Below are 19,596 nucleotides of genomic sequence, written 5' to 3'. Positions count from 1 at the left end.
TAGATATGTGTTAGTCTTGTATATATAAGACGTTGACAACGTGACGGGAACAGTGTAATGAGTAATGCGGACAAAATATTGTTGGCCACGTGAGATATAGCGTTTGTTATAGCGCGACTGTTGAAATTAAGTGTATCGCAAAGTTATATTCAGAAAGAATAAACCAGTTTTATTAAGTAAGGACTTGTGTTTCGTCGGACCGAAGTTACGGAAAATCAACTAACGAACGGAGACGTAACAATATCTAGTTAAATGTTTTTAATATAATAGTTTTGATTATACGAAATACATATATAATTTATTTATAAAATGGTGTCATAATGTTGGACAACAATTAGATGATTTTTATGGACTATGTATTGAAAACATTTGATCAAACCAGGTAAGAAAACAACAACAAACAATTTTAGTGGTTTGTTTGTTGTTGTTAAGCGTAATGCTACACGATGCGCTATCTGTGCTGTAATATGCTACTGCGAGTATCTAGATTCAATTTTTAGATAAGCCCTTAGAGTTGTCTCTGAACCACCGGGAAGAAAAGGCAAATGTAATAAGAATTATTAATTATTCAATAAGTTTATATTTTAGCTTTTGTCTTTATTACTGAGATAAACAATTTTATTTGAAGTTCAATGTTTCATAACATTATGAATATAAGACATTTAAGATTGTTCTAAAGAAAAACAGGCAAAATGAGGTTTGCAGTATAATAAGTATAAAAATACAAAAGATGAAAACATAGTTTTTTGTGTGTGAAAATCTAATTATGCTGAAAACCGACATTTTCGACATAACTTATTTTTCAAAATGTATATTTTGTTTTATAAATTGCTGGAAATTCGGCTAAATAGTTATGTGTGTCAGTATAATAATTATAGTGCAAGCTCAAACTGAGCATTAGAACAATTTATAGCAGTATCTCACACCACAAAATCGACAATATCAATATAAATACTTGTTAGTTAAAAAAGTTAAAATAACGTAAACAACTTTTTTGATAAAAAAATTAAATATCATAAAGTTTAACATTTGACATGCTCTAAAATGTATAACTGGAAATGTTACCACCAAAATGCAAAATCAACCTTTAATATAAAATTATTGTAAAATTTTGAATGTTTCGATAGGTTGACATTTTCTGACTAATGTAAAATATTACTTAGCCCCCAGTGAGGATCGAACTCACGACCCCTGGTTTACAAGACCAGTGCTCTAACCACTGAGCTATGGAGGCGACGGTTTTGTGATTTTAAATAGTTTTATGTTATTTAACTCAGTTCATTTGTCTAATATTCTTAATAAATTTAGTTTTCTAGAATATATTTCTGAAGATGATACAGTATTATTAACTTTACATTAATGCCATGTTTATAACGTTACAATTCTAATATTTCATACAAATCGCTTTAGGCATACGAAGGTCTCACTATCAGTTTAGACCGGAGCGTTAACTTATACTTGTTACAGTTATACATCGTTTACACTGATCTCCATATATATATATATATAGAGAGAGAGAAATCAGTGGTCGTTTAGCAATAGCATTTTTTAAAATGTTTGATCACAGGTATTTATCGTATATGTTTTTAATTATACTTTTATTTATAAGTTTTCAATAACATTCAAATGTCTTAAACGAAGTGGGAGCAAGAGGCTGAATCATCCTAGATTTCAAAGACAATCGTTTCTTAGATTCTCTGAAAAAATGTATAATTTTACTATAGAAAAATCCTAAAACGACATATTGTCTCAAATTTCACAACCCGGTGGATGAATTGTTTTCTAAAATAATTATAAAATACTTACAAAAGCAATTTTTTATCAGCCCCACTTAGCTATTATCTTTCTCACAATACAATAGGCAATTTTCAGACTTACATGAGTAGCAATCCAACTAAATGACTGGCTGCTATTACATTTGTCCGATCAGAAATTGGGAAATTGCTTATAATATATTTTATTTACTGGGAGTAATGGCAAAATGTCACCCAGTGGGACAGCGTTAAGTATACGGACTTACAATGCTGAAATCTGGGGCTCGATTCCTCGCAGTGGGCACAATAGATAGCCCAATGGGGCTTTGTTCTAAAACAAGCAAGTAATGGCAAAACCCCTTTGAGATAAAAAACAATTTCTGTTGTCAAAGAAAATGTGTTATATTAGAAGACAATCCAGCTTCAGGCTCTAATGGAACAATTCCTCTATTAAAAAAATCAATATAATTTACTAAAAGCCTGAAAATAACTAAGATTTGTTTGATGTTTTTATCACATGAAATAGATGTTTGTTACTACAAAAGACTCATTCTAAAATTAAAAATAAAACGGAAATGGCTTAATTATATTTCTAATATTTTTTCAAAAAGTCAAGTTAAAAAATAGTGTAGGTCAGTGCCGGTAATTGCTACGATTAGTTTATCCTGCAATCAGGCGCTCTCAGAGGCTCAGATTTCAGCCTGTGTTACTTTTATTTTTTAAGGCCTCTGATTATAACAAAAAATGACGACAATCATTAGCCCCAAAAAGGTGAAATATAATTTACATATATAATTTGCCGCTCTAAGCTGAGAGTGTGTATTACATTTTGGTCTGATTGGGAGGCACAAAACAAAACAAAAAAACAGGTCGCGAAACTTTAAAAAATATAAAAAATAACAAGTGCCTAAATTTGAGGTCCCCTTTGAACTTAAGGCCGAGCCAAATGCGCTCTCCCCCTCTAACTGACCCTACCTGCAATACATAAGCGATAAGTCAGCAGGCACATAATACTAAAAATAGGGTTTCTATACCTGCGGGGGGCTGAGCACAAACAGCCCATTTTATAGCTTTGTGCTTTACAACAAACAAACAGTGTGTAGCGGAAAAGTGGAAACATTTGGTTTGTTTTGTTCTTAGAATTTTTGCGTAAAGCTAAACAAGAGCTATCGATCTGCGCACAGCCATTCATAATTTCGAACAGATACACAAGAGGAAAGGCAGCTAGTCAACAGCACTCCTGCCAACTCTTGAGCTTCTCTTGTCCAACCGAATAGTAAAGTTTAACTGTAACTCACATGGCGCACCCTCAGCCTCAAAATGCGGAACGCGTTTTTGTGGTAACGGAAAATATGAACTCTCAGATTCACAGTTTGCGCAGGTCAACTACTAGGCCACGTTCTGCCAGAGCTATGACACAGTAAGAAATTGCGTCCAGAGAAAAAATACAACTATTGATAATAACAAAAACTGAAAAAAAAATTTTTTTTTCAGTTTCTACATCTATTTCTATTTAGATTATATTTAAAATTACCGTTTGCTCAATCTGTATTTCATTGGAATAAGTGTGAGTGAGATTAGCAAACAGCACAAATTTTCATGAACGTTTGTCTTCGTTCTGCATGTGAATCTATGGCAGAAATCAATAACTATTTACAAGTTGAAGTATACGAAAACACAAAGCCTTTAATATTTTTTAAATGAAATACAGACAAAAAAAATCAAAGAGGTTGCGCGAAATCAAATATATTTTATTCAAATGTACAATTTTTTTTTTTTTCAATTAGTGTATTTGTTAAGTATGTATCATTCTACTTCATGGCCCGGCATGGCCAGGTGGTTAAGGCGCTCGACTCGCAATCCCCGTCCCACCAAACATGCTCGTCCTTTCAGCTGTGGGGGTGTTATAATATGACGGTCAATCCCACTATTCGCTGGCAAAAGAGTAGCCCAAGAGTTGGTGGTGGGTGGTGATGACTAGCTGCCTTCCCTCTAATCTTACACTGCTAAATTAGGGACGGCTAGTTCAGATAGTCCTCGTGTAGCTTTGCGCGAACTTCATAACAAAGAAACAAACATTCTACTTAACAGCTGTGACTTTTTAATAAACATGTAGATTTGATAAAGAAAGTTCTGTTATGACCTTGCCCCCCAGTGGCACAGCGGTATGTCTGCGGACTTACAACGCTAGAATCCGGGTTTCGATACCCGTGGTGGGCAGAGCACAGATAGCCCTTGTGTAGCTTTGTGCATAATTAAAAACAAAACAAACTGTTATGACCAGCATGATAAATGTACTTGTGTCGATTTTACCACGCTTCTGATTTAAATATGCTTTGGCAATTTGGCCTTTCTTTGTCACATTAGTAGTCACGTAAAAAACAATGACCACGAGATATTTTGATCAAACGTTTTCATTCAGTATGTCCAAAAAAACAATATATTGCTTACAGAATTTTATTTCTATTTTTTGCCACTGGACCGGGCATACATGGTTTGTATTCCATTGCAGCATTAAAGTTACGTTGAACTTTGATTTTAATTGTATTTAGTTTTTGAAACAAAATATATTTCAAAGAACTGTACGGAATATTTCTGTTTTAAAGAAGTCAGTAAAACATATAAACTTAGCTAACATACTAAAATTTATTTTGGAAGATGCTAGTCGTTTAAGGTACAATGTGGTCGAATATATTAATGTATATATGTGAAATAATGTTATAATCATATCAGAAAGAGGTGCCTCAAGTGGCACAGCAGTATGTCTGCGGACTTATAACGCTAGAATCCGGGTTTCGATATCCGTGGTGGGCAGAGACAGATAGCCCATTGTGTAGCTTTATGCTTAATTACAAATAAACAACAAACAGAAAGAGTTATTCTTGAAGTTGAAAAAATTACAAATTACTATATATACATACGTAGATTTAGATTATTAATTCTATTTATAGAAACGTGTGAATTCTGATTTTAACATTAACAAACTAATAATGAAGTAAGTTGTATTAAATATACTGCTCAAAACGAAAGACAAAACATGCACGGACATAAAATATATAAAGCATCACTCTCAGTTCATTATTATAACAGTTAGGTACCTAATAATCAGTCACGTGATCTGAAATGCAAATTATTGCTCATTAAGCCTATATTACCTATAGTGGTCTCGTTCTGTTGTGTCACAATTATGACTTTGAAATGAACCATAGCGTTCAGTATTCCAAATTGTTCATGAATCATAGACAGAAACCAGAAAACATATTTAGATACTTTAGTCATGTGACTTGATGATGACAAAAACCTTCTCGAAACGTAGTTCATTTGTCACTGTGTTAAACGTTGCATCCAAGCCTGCCTGATGAGTCCTGATATTGGGCGAGAGGCCTCGTCGGCATTGGATATGACAGATGTAGTGTGGTTGACATATTTATAACATATTTTCCTTTGCTTTCACTCATAGGTTATTGGCATTGTAATGAAATGGTTTTCGTTACCCATTCAAGCCGTTTCTAAGCTATATTACTTTGAAAATGGGTTCCTCGTCATCAAACATATGAAGCAATATTCTTTTTACAAATCAGTTGTACTTCACATTGCAGCCAGATAACAGGCTTGTACTCATTTTGGAGAGAACCTGGAACGTTACCCACCCCGTTTTCATACATGAATGTGACGTTTATGGTGGTTGTAAAATTATTATGTGTGAACAGAAATAAGAATTATTAAAGTTACAGACCACTACGTCTTGCAAAATGGTACCCTTAATGCCACGTATGATATGTTTTACATCCTACGATCCTTTATATTGCCATATACTGATGCAATTGGCCTTAGATGATAATGCTTACCCTTAATAGTCGACACATTTTCCAAAGAAGAAAACATTAAATGAATAGAGCGATTTTTACGTTGAACGAACTTCAATCACAGTAAGCATAGAAAAAATGTTCTTGGGGGACACATAAATTTTCGTCAAGTTACCCCAGACATAAAAATGCCCTGGAAATAGTTTTTTTCCCATGTTACCTGACATGATGACATGGTGTGAAGGTCAAATCGAGGTCAACCAAATGTTATATCTGGAATTATCAGTCTGAGCCAAATGTGTCAATACAAAAATTGAAGTGCGCAACGATACTACCCCAGAAATTTTCTTACGGGTTTTAAATCGAAATTATTTTGTTTGTGGGTGACCATGATTTGACCTTTATGACGTCATATCAGGTAGCAAATGGCTCTCAATGTGCCTAAACATTCTTTATCAGCAGATTTTCGATATTTCACGACTACTTCACAACGCTGGGAGAAATCAGGACGTTTGACTCACTCTGTATATAGCCAGTTTAGCTTTCCGATACTGTCCTTTTTTATACAACTTTATGCATATAAATGTTCTTAAATAACAAAATTTTGACAACTCAATAATCTACATGATTTCTTCAAATTTTTCTTTGTACTATAAAGTTGATCCAGTGTGTGTGTTTGTTTATGTGTATGTATGTACAATGTACATGGATTATCTTGTTTCATGATTTTTGCCCAAGAAGGGAAATAAAATCATCCTGAAATAGGGCACATTTCCACTTTTTAAATAAACTTTTGACTTTGATTTTTAAAACACAAGACTTAATCAGTTAAATAAGTGAGTTGTACTTTCCACAAAGCAGGGTATGCAATTAGCATTTAATGAGGTAATCAGGGATTTAATAACAAAAAGAAAGAAAAAAGAAAATGAACTTTATTTAACATTGTCCTTTATATAACATTTGTTTCCTTAATGGGTACCCTCAGTTAGTTTGTATAAATGATGTCATCTCTGTGCTTCTCAATTGAAGTGTTGTGTATTTTCCATAGTCTTAGCTACACTTTTAAAAACGTCTGTCGCTTACATCCATTGATTAGGATGTGATGATTTTGAATATTGTTATTCTTTACCCATAACGTTGCACCTATTCTAAATTCTATGCTACTTAAATTTTTAATTTCAACCTTCGTTCCAGCATTTATACAAACTTTTTCCATAACGCCAATAATAACATCTCTTACGATTTTTAAATGTGACGTAAAGAGTCCAAAATAATCATTGTATCTTTTTATTATTTCAATAAAACTGCATAAGGAAGTAGCATCAAGGAGACGATAAGCTAAAATTTGAATACGCTAAACTAGTTCGTCGAAATTAAAAATTTTCGTGAACATATCGCGTTGGCATTCAGTATACTGCGTTACTCTTGATCATGTGTGTTAATACTGCAATATTTGAATATAATGACATAGTACCTATTAGTAAATTTTGTTGTCTTAGCTTTTATACTTGAAGTGCTTTCATAAAACTTGTATGAATTGGGTTTTGTATACGGTTATAACTTGTTAGATGTAAGCCACGTGTTATAATACAATTTAAATAATCAGGTAAATACAGTCCATAATCTATCAGTCATTGTTTGGTATGTGTGTATTTTATAGAAATTTAATATATGTCATGAGGTTATTATTTTATTGTTTCATATTGTCAATGATTTTTGATAAGTATGTATTAATCAAATATACACGCTCGCACGTATTAATGTCGTGAAAGAAAGCGTGACAATTTCGTCGTGGAGTATTTATTTTCAGCGCAAAGTTAGACAATGGGCTATCTACGCTCTGTCCACGGCGGGGAATCGAATCCCAGATTTTGCGTTTTAAGTCCTTAAACTTACTGCTGATTCACCGTTAGATGAGCATGCTAGGGAGGATGAAACTCAAGGGATGCCGTTTTCATGCTACTACATAATAGGTCGTTCTTGCTGGAAAGAAGATTTAGACTTGAAAAGCGTTGTTAATGTACTGCGGCTGTCTAGGAAAGTTTGGACAACGTTTCGAACTGCTAAAACATATCTTCATCAGGTCTGAAAAATTTATGTATTACAGCAAATTTAAAGATTTTAATAAAAACACGCTGTTCTGATTCATTTCTTAACTGGGGTAGGTCTGCATTATACTTTAATTTTAATAAATAACGGCATTTTAAGGACGAGGTAAGCAACTTAGCAGTTCGAAACTTCGTTCAAAATCTCCCTAGATAGATACCCCCCCATTATTAACGCTTTTTAAGTAGAATAAATTGTTGGCCAAATTTTTATATTTTCCAATATATATATATGTCATATTAATCTTTATTTAATTTGATGAATACAATATTAACACACACACAAATAAGTTGACTACGTGTCTGTATTGTTTACGTTATCACTAATCTCCACAGGCCACAGACAAATCTCGCTAGAGGCCGTCGCAGGCAATAACACTAGCCCTGAGACCACGTGGATTTTGTTTTGCGCGCGAATACATATGACACAGACGTAGAATGATGAGTTCTGCGCATGAATTGTGAGTCGGTGTTAGCATGAAACGGCGGTGAAATTTGTTGGATTTTAAACTGGTTTAATGTTCAGTTGAGGAGTTCGTCATTTTACTGAGGTATACAGATGGGTATGAAGTATGTCCGAACCACGACGGATAGCCTTTCAAACTGATGAAAATTTTACGAAGGAGAAAACAAAAGAATTGCTACCAACCATACGATTTTGCCTATCGCTTGGTGAGACCACCGACAAATCATGCCCGGAATACAACTATACAGACTTGGTGAAATCAGCTCGGGTAAGAACAGTGATGTTAAGCTACCTTTGTAGGTTGTGAAGGCTATACGGTTAGCTACGATTCTGCCTGTGTCGAACTTCTCCATGATGGCTTCCATATCGTTTTTCGTGGCATTTTTGGTGCAACGTTAGTTTCTTATGTAGGCATTTTAAAGATAGTGAAGGACGTTTGCTACTGGCACTCCTAAGACAGATAGCAAATATTCACTAAGTTTAATATAATGTTACTTCATTCTTTTGAGATGTCTTGGAGTTCTATGTTTTTGCATGAAAGGAAAGTAATGTTTAAATGTTAAAATTGTTAGATAATTTATATAATTTACGTGTCGCCATGTTGAAAACAACAGTGCTCGGTTCTGGCTTTTCGTCGAAGGAATGCCTGTTAGTACGGTTACGGTCGGCGACGCTAACCTCACTATCCGAAGAACCTTAAAGCCGATCATTCAGATAATTTAAAGTAGATATTTAAAAACCATCGGTCTATTATGTAAGAAAGATTATTTTAATAAGGTACAAAGACTTGGATTTTAACTTTAGAAATAAACGGCACGGCATCTAGCCCTAGATTAATGAAAACTTTGACATTATAAGTAAAAATACAATGAACTGAGTGATGAAACTGAAACAAAAGTTTGCTGTATTCTGTAACTTAGTATAAGGTGTTTTGTTTAGTAAGTTACCATTAACGTTATGACTTTTTTTTCAGTATGTGATTTGCCTCGTTTGCATTTTGGTATTAACCCTTTATTTACTACTAGTATTAACCATTCCCGATTTTAATACTTCTAGTTTTACTGAACGTAACTTAGGAGTATATGTTTTTAGAATATATGATTAAATGTAAGGAGGTAGAAAATATAAATGGAATGGTACTTGTGAATGGGTTTGCTTCTTGTATAATTTGTGTGAAGTTTTGGTAAGAGGCATAAGTCAGTAGCTTTGACATGAATCACTAGGCTATCTTCAAGGACACTTAAGGCTAAGTAGCATTTTTTTCGAATGTGGGATTTGACTTATTTAGGAGTAAGACGTAATAAATGTCGGAGTCGATTATTACGGTAGTAATATGTCACAGGTTATCCGCGGAGCTTATCATTCTCGTGCGTCGTTAGTTTTTATATAAATACAGTATTTTAATCCAGTTGTCGAGGAGGGTGGGGCGTATTGGAAGATCCCAAACAGTGAGGTAGGGGACGGTTCAGAGAAAGTAATAAAGCGTTTGTGTAAACATGTCTCATTGTGAAGTGTAGTTGTGAATTGTATTATGCCGTTCGTTTTTATTAGAATGTAGAGGGCCGTGCTAATACATATACATGTAAAATTTATTAAGGCAAATGTATTGCTTTGTGTAAATAATTATCAGAACAATGATTTGCCTTGGTAAATTTCTATATAGTTAACTATTATATTGATGTTTGATTTAAATTGATTTTTAATAACTGTATTGATAAGTTTATGTAGTTAAGTTATTCTGTTATTCGGGCATAACAATGAAGGTAAAAATAAAAAATAATTTAGATCACATTTTATGCTTTGTTGATATGTTTTGCAGAATAAGCATGTAAAGTCTATAATACTATACCCATTAGTTTTCACTTTTTTGCGCAGTTAAACGAACTCCAAGGGCTTATTTTCATCATTATTATAGGCAAGTTAGTAAATGTTTGTGTATCCTAAGTTTGATGTCATATACAAAAAATAGTCATACACACACTGACTGTATATATTAACATACCTAAAAAGATAGTAAAAATGCTGAGAAGAACTGATTCTGTTCAGGATATTTCTCTTATCTTAACATTTCCAACAAATGGGTCAGATTGTAGGAAGATGAGTTTTTTACACTAAATGTTATGCACTTGGGTTTCTAGAAAATTGGAAGAACTTTCTTTAGCTGTGAAAATAGCATTAATATTATGGAAAAAAGAGTAATAGTTAAGTGTTGGTTTTAAACTCTTAAGCAAAACTTTTTTTTTCTGATTGTTTAGCTATGGTGAAAAGAGCAAATAGTTTTGGTTCTATTTATAGTGAAGATATAATATTGTGGCAGGATATATTGAATGTGTAACAAGTTACTTTGGTCAAATAAGAGAATATTTGAATGCCAATTAGTTATGTTTATTTAAACAAACAGTTTAATGATCGTTAAGAGGTATGGGATGTTACAATTACATATGAAATTTTGGTAAAAAGGTAAACAAATTATAAACTGAATAGGATACGATAATTTAACAAAGGATTATATAATAATTCAAGGTGAACACTACCATTGCCAATAATACTGTTCCTCTTAAAAAAAATCAAAAAAAATCAGCAGTTTAGTCTTGTGTGGACATGCCCAACTTTTCTTTATATCTTACCTTGTTATCTATGCAAGTTTTAACATGTTAGCAGATGTTTTTAGCAATAGTCAGTAATCAAGATGTGTACAAACCTGTTACCTGCTTCTCACACACTGAGGATTGTTCTCAGTATGGGCCAAGCTTGGCTAGTGGTTAGTAGTTGGAGGGTCCATGGTTTGCATCCCATTAGCACAAAATTTTTACAGCACATTTTGTGGCTATTAGTACATTAGAAGAGTGAGAGTTGTTTATAAGCTGCCTTTTCCCTAGTCTCTCAGTTCAAAATTATGGATGTCTAGCACAGATAGCTTCTGTGTAGCTGTGCTTGAATATTTGAAACAAATAAGTCACCTCTGTAATGAAAAGCGATTCAGTGATAATGTCTGTGTTTGCTGATTATTGTGAATGATTTAAAATACAAAAAAATAAACTTCTCTTTGGTATTACTTTTAAATACTGTGTGATTTTAAAGTCCTTTTGGCTCAAACTTTTCCTAACTGTTTCTTATAACTGTTATTTCTTGATTTATTTTATACCTAGTTTTGATTATGCCATCACCTATCATGCATTAAAATGTAATTATGGTCAAAGTTTTCTTGCTTGGCCTTACCACAAGTAGCAAGTAGTGGATCAAAAGTTTAGAACTTTAGATGCATTACATCATCCAAAGAACAACATAAGCAGAGCATGCAGAAGGATTTGCTTCCTGTCCCATTCTGAGCATTTGAGACAAGGCAGTAATCTTAATTTATTGTCTTATCTGATTATTTTATATATTTTGTTCATAAATAGAGGACTGATTTAATAATCAGTATGGACTTAATTAATCCAATGATCTGTGTTAGCTCCCCAACATGACATAAATACCTCTTAAACTTGGTAGACTTAAATCAAACCAGTTAATTAGTTACAAGTAAGTTCAAACATGAAAAGTAACTGATTAGAAAAATTTCAAAATGTGACATCCCTACTTGAGTCGAGGCTTAAAACCAGATTTGTTAGAATACAAAGTAGTCCAACTTTCATCTTGGCTATTGTTTGGTTTAAGGTAACATTTTTCAAAGAGTTACAGAACCAAGCAATGAAAGAAAGTTTGATGGAGAAAGCTCTGACATTGTCAAGTTCACAATGAAACAGGGTGGAGGACAGAAATACTAGTGACAGATGACTCTTTACCATTAGCACCACCATGGTGGGAGGCAACTCATTCTTGGATTTCTATGGTGAAATATTTGTAGGCACCTGTGGCATTAATTATATGGGTCAAAGAGTTCATGACATAGATGTTGCTGTTTATTTATCTGTACCACTTTAACAGTGATAATATCTGTAATTGTGGTGGAAAATAATAATTTCCAGAATCATTTTAGTTACCATGGAGATTTTTATCAGTTCCAGCTAGCAGTACAGTTTGTAGTAGTGAGTGGATTTCCTAAAAAACTGGCAGTGTTATGTAGCAATGAGAATCCAGTTATTTTCACTAAATGCAGAGCAGCTATTTTTCTTACACAATGAACCCAAACTTCTTAAGAACTGAATAAGGATATATTAGTAAAAAATCTTAATTCCTAAACTCCTTAAGAACTGAATAAGGATATATTAGTGAAAAATATTAATTCCCAAACTCATTAAGAACTGAATAAGGATATATTAGTGAAAAATCCTCATTAGAAAGTGAAAATTGCATTGTACCTTCAGTAAATTATAATGATAAGCATAAATTGTTATACTGTTAAAAAAAAAGTTTTACAAGAATGTAAAACAAAAATATCCAGACCTGTATTATTTTTTTAAAACTGATTGATAAGTGCATTTTAATAAAACAGTATCTTCAGTTAAGAAAAACAAACTTAAGTTGAATATTAAATTCTCTTAATAAACTATAATTGCTGATGATTAGTTATTTAGTAAAAGACTAATTAAAACAACCTCAGTTAAATTTATGATGATTGATTAGAAAACCATAATATTCACTTAGCATACTGCAATCATATTAATTCACTTAAGTTTAACAAGATTTGTTTGTTTCATATAAGAAATTAAGACCATATACTTTGTAATATATAAAGTATTTATACACAAAAACACGCATGATATTGATAAATAAGCTTTTTCATAATTTTGGTAATGTTAACTAAAAAAAATTAATTTATTACCATTAATACCATTTCTTAATTAATAAAGTTATCAATTAATCTTTTGTGTGTTAGTAAGTTATTTGTAGCTTTCTAGTACCTATAGGTTGTAAGTTATAATGGTAAATGATATTAAAAGGGGATTAGTAACCAACTAAACTGAACATCTAATAAAATGATTGAATTTATCAGGTAGTGAATTTATTAGATAAAATATTACAAAATTTTTGTTCCAGAAGTAAAAATAAATATAACCTTTACATTAATAGTGTCTTTTTACAGCTGAACCCGTAATATTTTTGGGGTACGTGAAAGACTGGGAATATAGGGTAAGGAGCAGGTGTTTATTTCTCTGCTTAAGTTCAAATTATCTGGGACATCACACTGATCACTCTTATGAGTGTTAATATATAACTGTGTTCTTGATGACATTTATAGGAAATTTGTTGATGTGTGAAAAAAAAAGGATTTTTGAAAGTGGATTTGTGAATTTATAATGTCTTTACAAATTACAAATTGTTGTAACATTAGAAATTAAGGTTTTTTAACATGCATGTTTTTATAGCTGGAATGAGCTAAATTCTAGGTTAAGTCTTGTGTTGGTGATTTTATGATAAACACTTGATGAGTAGTCTTGGTCTGTGTATAAGGATGTTGAGAAATGATAGTTCTGTGTGTTTCTTATTATGTGATGAATTTTATAGAAAATACTGGCATTGTTGTAGATTGGAAGTGTGTGTGTGTGTGTGTGTGTGTATATATATATGTATGAGAAAAGTGTGTAATGCTTAGAGTATGCTGTTCAGTGGAAAGTAAATTATAAAGCACAGGGACAGATGGGTTACCTGTGTCTATGCCATCAACCTAGTGTATAGTTGAACTGAAAATTGGTAATATTTTATAGCAAATTTTAACAATTCAGTAACAAAATGACAAGGAAAAAAGTTCTAGATAGAGGATAATTTTTAATTTTGAAAGGGACGATATCACAAGCTTGTTGGACAGAGACTTGAAAAGAGAAGTAATATCATAACTGAACATATGAATATTTGGATCCAAATGTTGAATCTTTAAGATGAACTCTGTTTATTTATTTATTTTTTTATATATATTTTGAAGCATAAGTTACAAAGAGTGAGAAAACCTAGGTCAGACACTTTTTGAGGTTGTAATTGCAGGCACTGTAACCTGAGAGAAAGTGGGCAGTTTTCTTTGTTAACTTTAGGAAGACTGTTAAATTGAGGTGTTCTGACATTGGTAGATCTGAAACACTCGTTCAAGTCAGGAGAGACAGAGAAATTGTTAGAAAAGTTACTACACACAATATGTATGTAAGTATTAGATTTAATTTTATTTCTGGCACAAAGCTATGCAGTATACTATCAAACATATTCCAAGACAACCACATTAGTAATGTTGTTTATAAATACAAGTGCCGGAACTGTACAGCAAGCTGCATATGAGAAATGGAGAAAAACTTGTTTGCATAAATGACCACAATCTCGCACTTTTCAATGTAAACAAAACTGGTCACATTTCCACTCGTTCATTTCACATAATTTCTAGGGAAAACAAAAAACTGCAAAAAAAAAAAATTGGGAAAGCATTATTAATGAAAAAACAAGCAAATCCTAAAAACAAATATTCTGGTTCCCCACTATTCATTAGCACTTAAACTGTTATATTTTCAAATGTAATTCTTCAATATCCACTTGTGTTGTGTACCTGATGATAAGTAAACTTGTTGAAAGGTAATATTGTAATTTGGCTTGTAAGTTTACTAGTTGAGTACTCAGCATTGCTTGGATGAAAAGGGTTTTAACTGATTTAGTTCTTTATTTACATGCTAATTTATTGATCTACTGTAAAGCCATTTAATGAAGAATTGATTTATTCTCTTGTTGCAACACAATGTAAATGAAAATTTGCCTATACCAAACATTTTTGTGAAGTCATCCTATAGCTGATTCTTGTGAGTACACGCAAGCAAAGCAAAAAATATGGCTGAAGAAGTAAACCTATTTAGTTGAGGGAGTGTGCACACACATGTTTGATAGAAAGCACCATCCTTTTTCTGTTAAAGGGGAGTTACATACTAAGCATGTAGGTGAAGAAAGAGAGGGTAAGAGCAAAGAGAGAATGAGCATAGAAGCAAATGAAGGCTTCACAAAGTTTTTTTAAAAGCATACATTGTTCATTACTTTTGATTGTCTTTATCACAAAAATGTGCGGTTTTTACAAAGTTGAAGACTTGACAGCATAGTTTATTACAAGGATGGCAACCATTTTGAGATTAAGTGAATTATAATTTACATAAATCAGGTTATCATTCTGTTCTTCTGTAGGAGCACAATTAGATCAATTCAAAAAATTTAAACTTCTCTTCTGCTGAGATAACATTTAAGAACTGGTGCTGAACTCCAGCTTTCTTGACACAAGCAGATAAGAGTGGTGACCTATCTCCCCTGGAAAGGATGCAAGTCCATTGCAGGTTAACCTACCAGCGATCAGCTGGTACCCATCATATAGCTGGGTAAACTGAAACAATTGGGGTAAAGTGTCTTGCTCAAGGACACAACAGCATGTTGTGAGCAAACTTCAAACTTGCAACTACCCTGCTATGAGTCTGAAGCATAAAGCCACACTGACCTGAATGGAATCAGTTAATTTAACTACTTGAGTATCACAGATGAGTTAAATTTAAGATAACTTCTACTGTCACCAGACCTTCAATATATAGAATATCTCTGTGTAAGAATGAGACATCTGTAATATATACAACCATCCTACCTTGGCCAAATCAGTTTGGGTATAAAGTGTTTTTCACCTTCAGTAGTTTGAACAAGCTGTTTTGTAAACTGGGCTTTAAGGTTTTTAGCTGATTCTTTGTGGATGTGAACTGCTTCATTACGAATAAAAGTAGTTTGACATATTGAACCACTTGTAATGGATAAGTTTGAGGTTTTCTTCACAGAATGTTCTTCCTTATAGCTCAGGTGGTTGAACATCAGCTTCAGATCTGCTGTAGCCATAAGTTCCTGGTTAACTATGGTCAGGACAGATTTTTTAACAACTTGGTTCATTATTTTGGTGCCTATCCAGTAGTATCTAGAACCATTTGAGCTGAATAGATAGTAAATTAGTAAGGAAAACAAAAGACATGCTTGGCTCAGCCATTGGCCTAGTTTAACATGGGTGTGTGTGTGTGTGTGTATGTGTTTGATTGTACTGTTTGGTGTTGTAGAATAACTACTTGTTATTTAGTGTGTGTGTGTGTGTATGTGTATATGTTTGATTGTGTTGTAGAATGATTACTTGAGGATGGTTTGTTATTTTGTTTGTTAATGGTCTTTGAACTTGAGGACAAGTCTGTTTAGAGTGGGGGATGAGGGTTATATTTTGGTAGGACATCCGTTTCTGTACACTAGTTTGAGCCCAGGGTTATGAGCTTAAGTCTGATAAGGATAGACTTTTAATGTTTGATATATTATGTACATATGTAGGCTAGCACTTAATATACTTGGTTAATATTTTAAGCTAGTTAAGTCTGGTTGGTTTTCATTTGGAGAACTGTTCAATTTTTGCTTCCTTGTTAAAGAACTATATTGTATTCAGTGGATTAAAAACTGGTTGAAAATACAAATTTGACTATTAAGGATAATGTTTTGAGAGTGGATACCCAAAACACTTGATAAAGAAGGTATGCATAGAAAAACAAGCAGGAAGAAAATTATAGACATAGAACCATATTCCTCAATTTATAAACTTTTCTATTAAAACATGCAGAGATGTAAACCAGGGTTCTTCAATTGATAGCATATAGCCACATCAGGCCTGCAAGGAACAACCAAGTAGCCCACCAATAGTCAGTAAAAAAAATATTAAAAAGTAACAAAACTATGGGAAAAAAAAACAGTGACATCATAAATTAATTTGTGATTGAGATATATACAAAATATTAGTTAAGTCATATAGATGTACGAAACCAATACAACAAACACTTAATAATATTAAAATGTATAGTAATTTTATTTCAGAAAAAATACTTGGTGTTTGATGTCCTACAGAGGTTTAAAAGTTTAATGATATTCCATTATGGTGAAGTTTGTTCAATATTCTAACATTTATAGGGTCTGCTCTGTGCTTCATCAAAATCACATTTTGTGATTTTTTTTTTTTTACTTTGTTGATGACAAGATGTAGCATTTGGCTTTTTTTTCCTCCAAACACTTGATAGCAGTAAAATATGAAAATTGATGTTTCATTCACATCCTAGTTACAACATGATGTCTGTTAACTGTAAGTGAAATTACAGGTAGTTAATTTTGTCTGCTTACATATGCAGTATAATGTATAATAAGTTGGCTTATGGTTTTGAAATTGGTGACTGAATTAGTAGGTTTGTGATTTTTTAGGCTCCAGAGCAGTCCTTGATTACTTAATATTTATTATGTTGCTTAAAACTATGCATAGTAAAGTACCTCTAGCCCACCTATTCCTAATTTTTTTATCTAATTTGGCCACTTTATAAAATTAGTTGAAGAGCCGTGATGTAAACTGCCTAAAGTCAGTACAGTATTCAAAAGCCACAACACAATATGTTCACAGTTAGTACACACCAAACCACCTAAATGCCCAGAACAGAAACACCATATGCAACATTCTCTGTGAATATTGACTGTAATAAATCAAAAAAAGTTGTAATTTGGGAGCATAATTAACATAGAAGAATGTAATAAATAGCGAACTGGCATAGCCCATAATTACATAGAAGGTCATAAAATAATTAACTAATAGAATAAGATCACAAGTGAGTAACAATATAAAATAAGGTTTTTAAAGTGACTTAACAGATAAAACACTCAACCAATCCAGCTCAGAAGTCAGCAAAACTTGGCTACTCTTTTTGAAAGCAATCACACAGTTAAGTCTTAATAAGGGAGACCTGAGATTAGTGAATAGTACACCACCTTTTTATTAAGAAGACTTGAAATTAAATCTCGGTCATAATCACACCAGATAGCCCTTCTTAGGCTTTCCTGAAGATAGTAGCAGACTAACACCAAAAACATAGGATTAGTTAGTATTAGTATCTAGTAATTAAAGAAAGTAACTAATTCATATTTAGTCTTAGGATATGATATAAGATACTAACTATGAAAATGATTAATATTCGATTGCCACAACCTTACCATATGTACTTTCTTGTTTGAATATCATGTTATTGTAGTATTATGAGAAAAAGTTTAAATATCAGTGTGTCAGATGCACACGTGTTATGTCTGAAAGAATCTAGAACCTTGCCTTGAATGCCAGTGAAAATATTTTGAAAACAATATGGCCCATCTGTCATTTTGCATTTGTTTATTCATAGAAACAGTTAATTTTTTCTGATATATTCTATATTAAACCTTTAATGGACACTTGTTTTTTAACTGAATAACTACAGCACCATTACGTGTGAGAATACCTATCTGAAAAATGAATTACAATTATGTATTATTTAAATTTTTTAGCTGGTTGTCTTATAAAATTAAATCTTTATAACTAACTTCAACTGAAATTTATACAACTGTATTTGCTACTTGATTATGGCTTAGGTTAAATTTTCATATATTTTAATTATGATTTACTGTAGTGCTTGTGTTAATTTTAATTTATGAATTTTTATGGTTTAATTGTATTTGTCATATTTTACTGGCTATGTAAGAGGCTAATATTTGTCATTTGATTGAAAACCTTAGTCATCTCTTTTATTATCCAATCATATGCTGTGTGTGTTACACACTAAAATGCAATATATTCTAGAGATTGGCTCATGCATTGTATGTTTATACATAGTAGTTCTAGTATACATGTACTTGTGTGACCTACGTTGAAAGATAAAATGTTACCAGATAACACTATTGTTCTGAAGTTATCACATTAATTTCAGTTATAGGAGTTTTGTGTGGTTATAGTTTAACTCCTGTAGTCAGTGACTGAAATGGTCATTATAAATGAGGGTAATTGTGAGTGACCGCCTGTTTCATGGATTAAAGAAATTCCTGATAATAGGAGTTTATCTGTGTGATTTGTGGTGTAGATTTGTAAACAAGAGTTCTTGGGGGTCTTGGAAAATTATAGTCCAAGTTGTTTGGAATCTGCTGTTAGCAAAGTGTTTGATTTTACTTTCAAATATTATTTAGAAAATTGAAGTTTAGAAAGAAAGCAATAATTATCATGATTTTTCTTGTGCAGGGAAATTTTGTTTTAATTTGTTCGAAAAGTTATGATGTGGATATAGAACATTGGGTTGATAGTAGAAAGCAAAGGGTAGTAATGAATAAGAATGAGACTAGTGTTATTCCTTAGAAGTTGATGTGCTGTAGTAAATTGAAATTCTAAATGACTGTAGGGTGGAAACATTATGTACAAATATCACACACTTTGGTGCATAGTTCTAGCAACTGTTACAGTGTCAACACATTAAAAGCTTTGTTGATTTCTAAGTATATAACCTGTTGTATGTACAAAAATAAAATACAAAATCTTCATTGCTTTCATTGTAATTTATGTTTTTATTATTTAGGGAGCATTATAAATAGTTGTTTTTAAAAGAAAAAGAAAAAACTACCACTGATATAAGTAACACATTCAATTGAACTAAACTATGCATACCTATTTAAATATATTTACACATGGCATGTGTATATTGTTAGATGTACATATATATTATTCA

The 19,596-nt window shown here is 32.3% G+C and overlaps 1 protein-coding gene and 1 non-coding gene across 4 annotated transcripts in view; one reads left to right on the top strand and one right to left on the bottom strand.

Moving 5' to 3' along the window:
* Window positions 1-1,161: 1,161 nt before the first annotated feature.
* Trnat-ugu lies at window positions 1,162-1,234 on the bottom strand. The gene has a single exon. It is a non-coding gene; the product is annotated as a tRNA-Thr (tRNA).
* A 6,796-nt stretch (window positions 1,235-8,030) lies between these two features.
* LOC106462394 (ubinuclein-1-like) overlaps window positions 8,031-19,596 on the top strand; it is an 87,074-nt gene continuing 75,508 nt past the window's right edge. For all 3 annotated transcript variants that reach the window (XR_002611232.1, XM_022389642.1, XM_013922319.2), the window contains exon 1: window positions 8,031-8,399. Coding sequence is in view for 2 of the 3 variants with exons in the window: in XM_022389642.1 (XP_022245350.1) it covers window positions 8,238-8,399 (162 nt within the window). In the remaining variant the exon portion in view is untranslated. The remainder of the gene's footprint in view (window positions 8,400-19,596) is intronic.

The sequence above is a fragment of the Limulus polyphemus genome, unplaced genomic scaffold, assembly GCF_000517525.1.
Source record: "Limulus polyphemus unplaced genomic scaffold, Limulus_polyphemus-2.1.2 Scaffold1156, whole genome shotgun sequence".
NCBI lineage: Eukaryota > Metazoa > Arthropoda > Merostomata > Xiphosura > Limulidae > Limulus > Limulus polyphemus.
The sequence above is the reverse complement of the archived record's forward strand: the minus strand, read 5'-3'. Positions and strand labels throughout refer to the sequence as shown.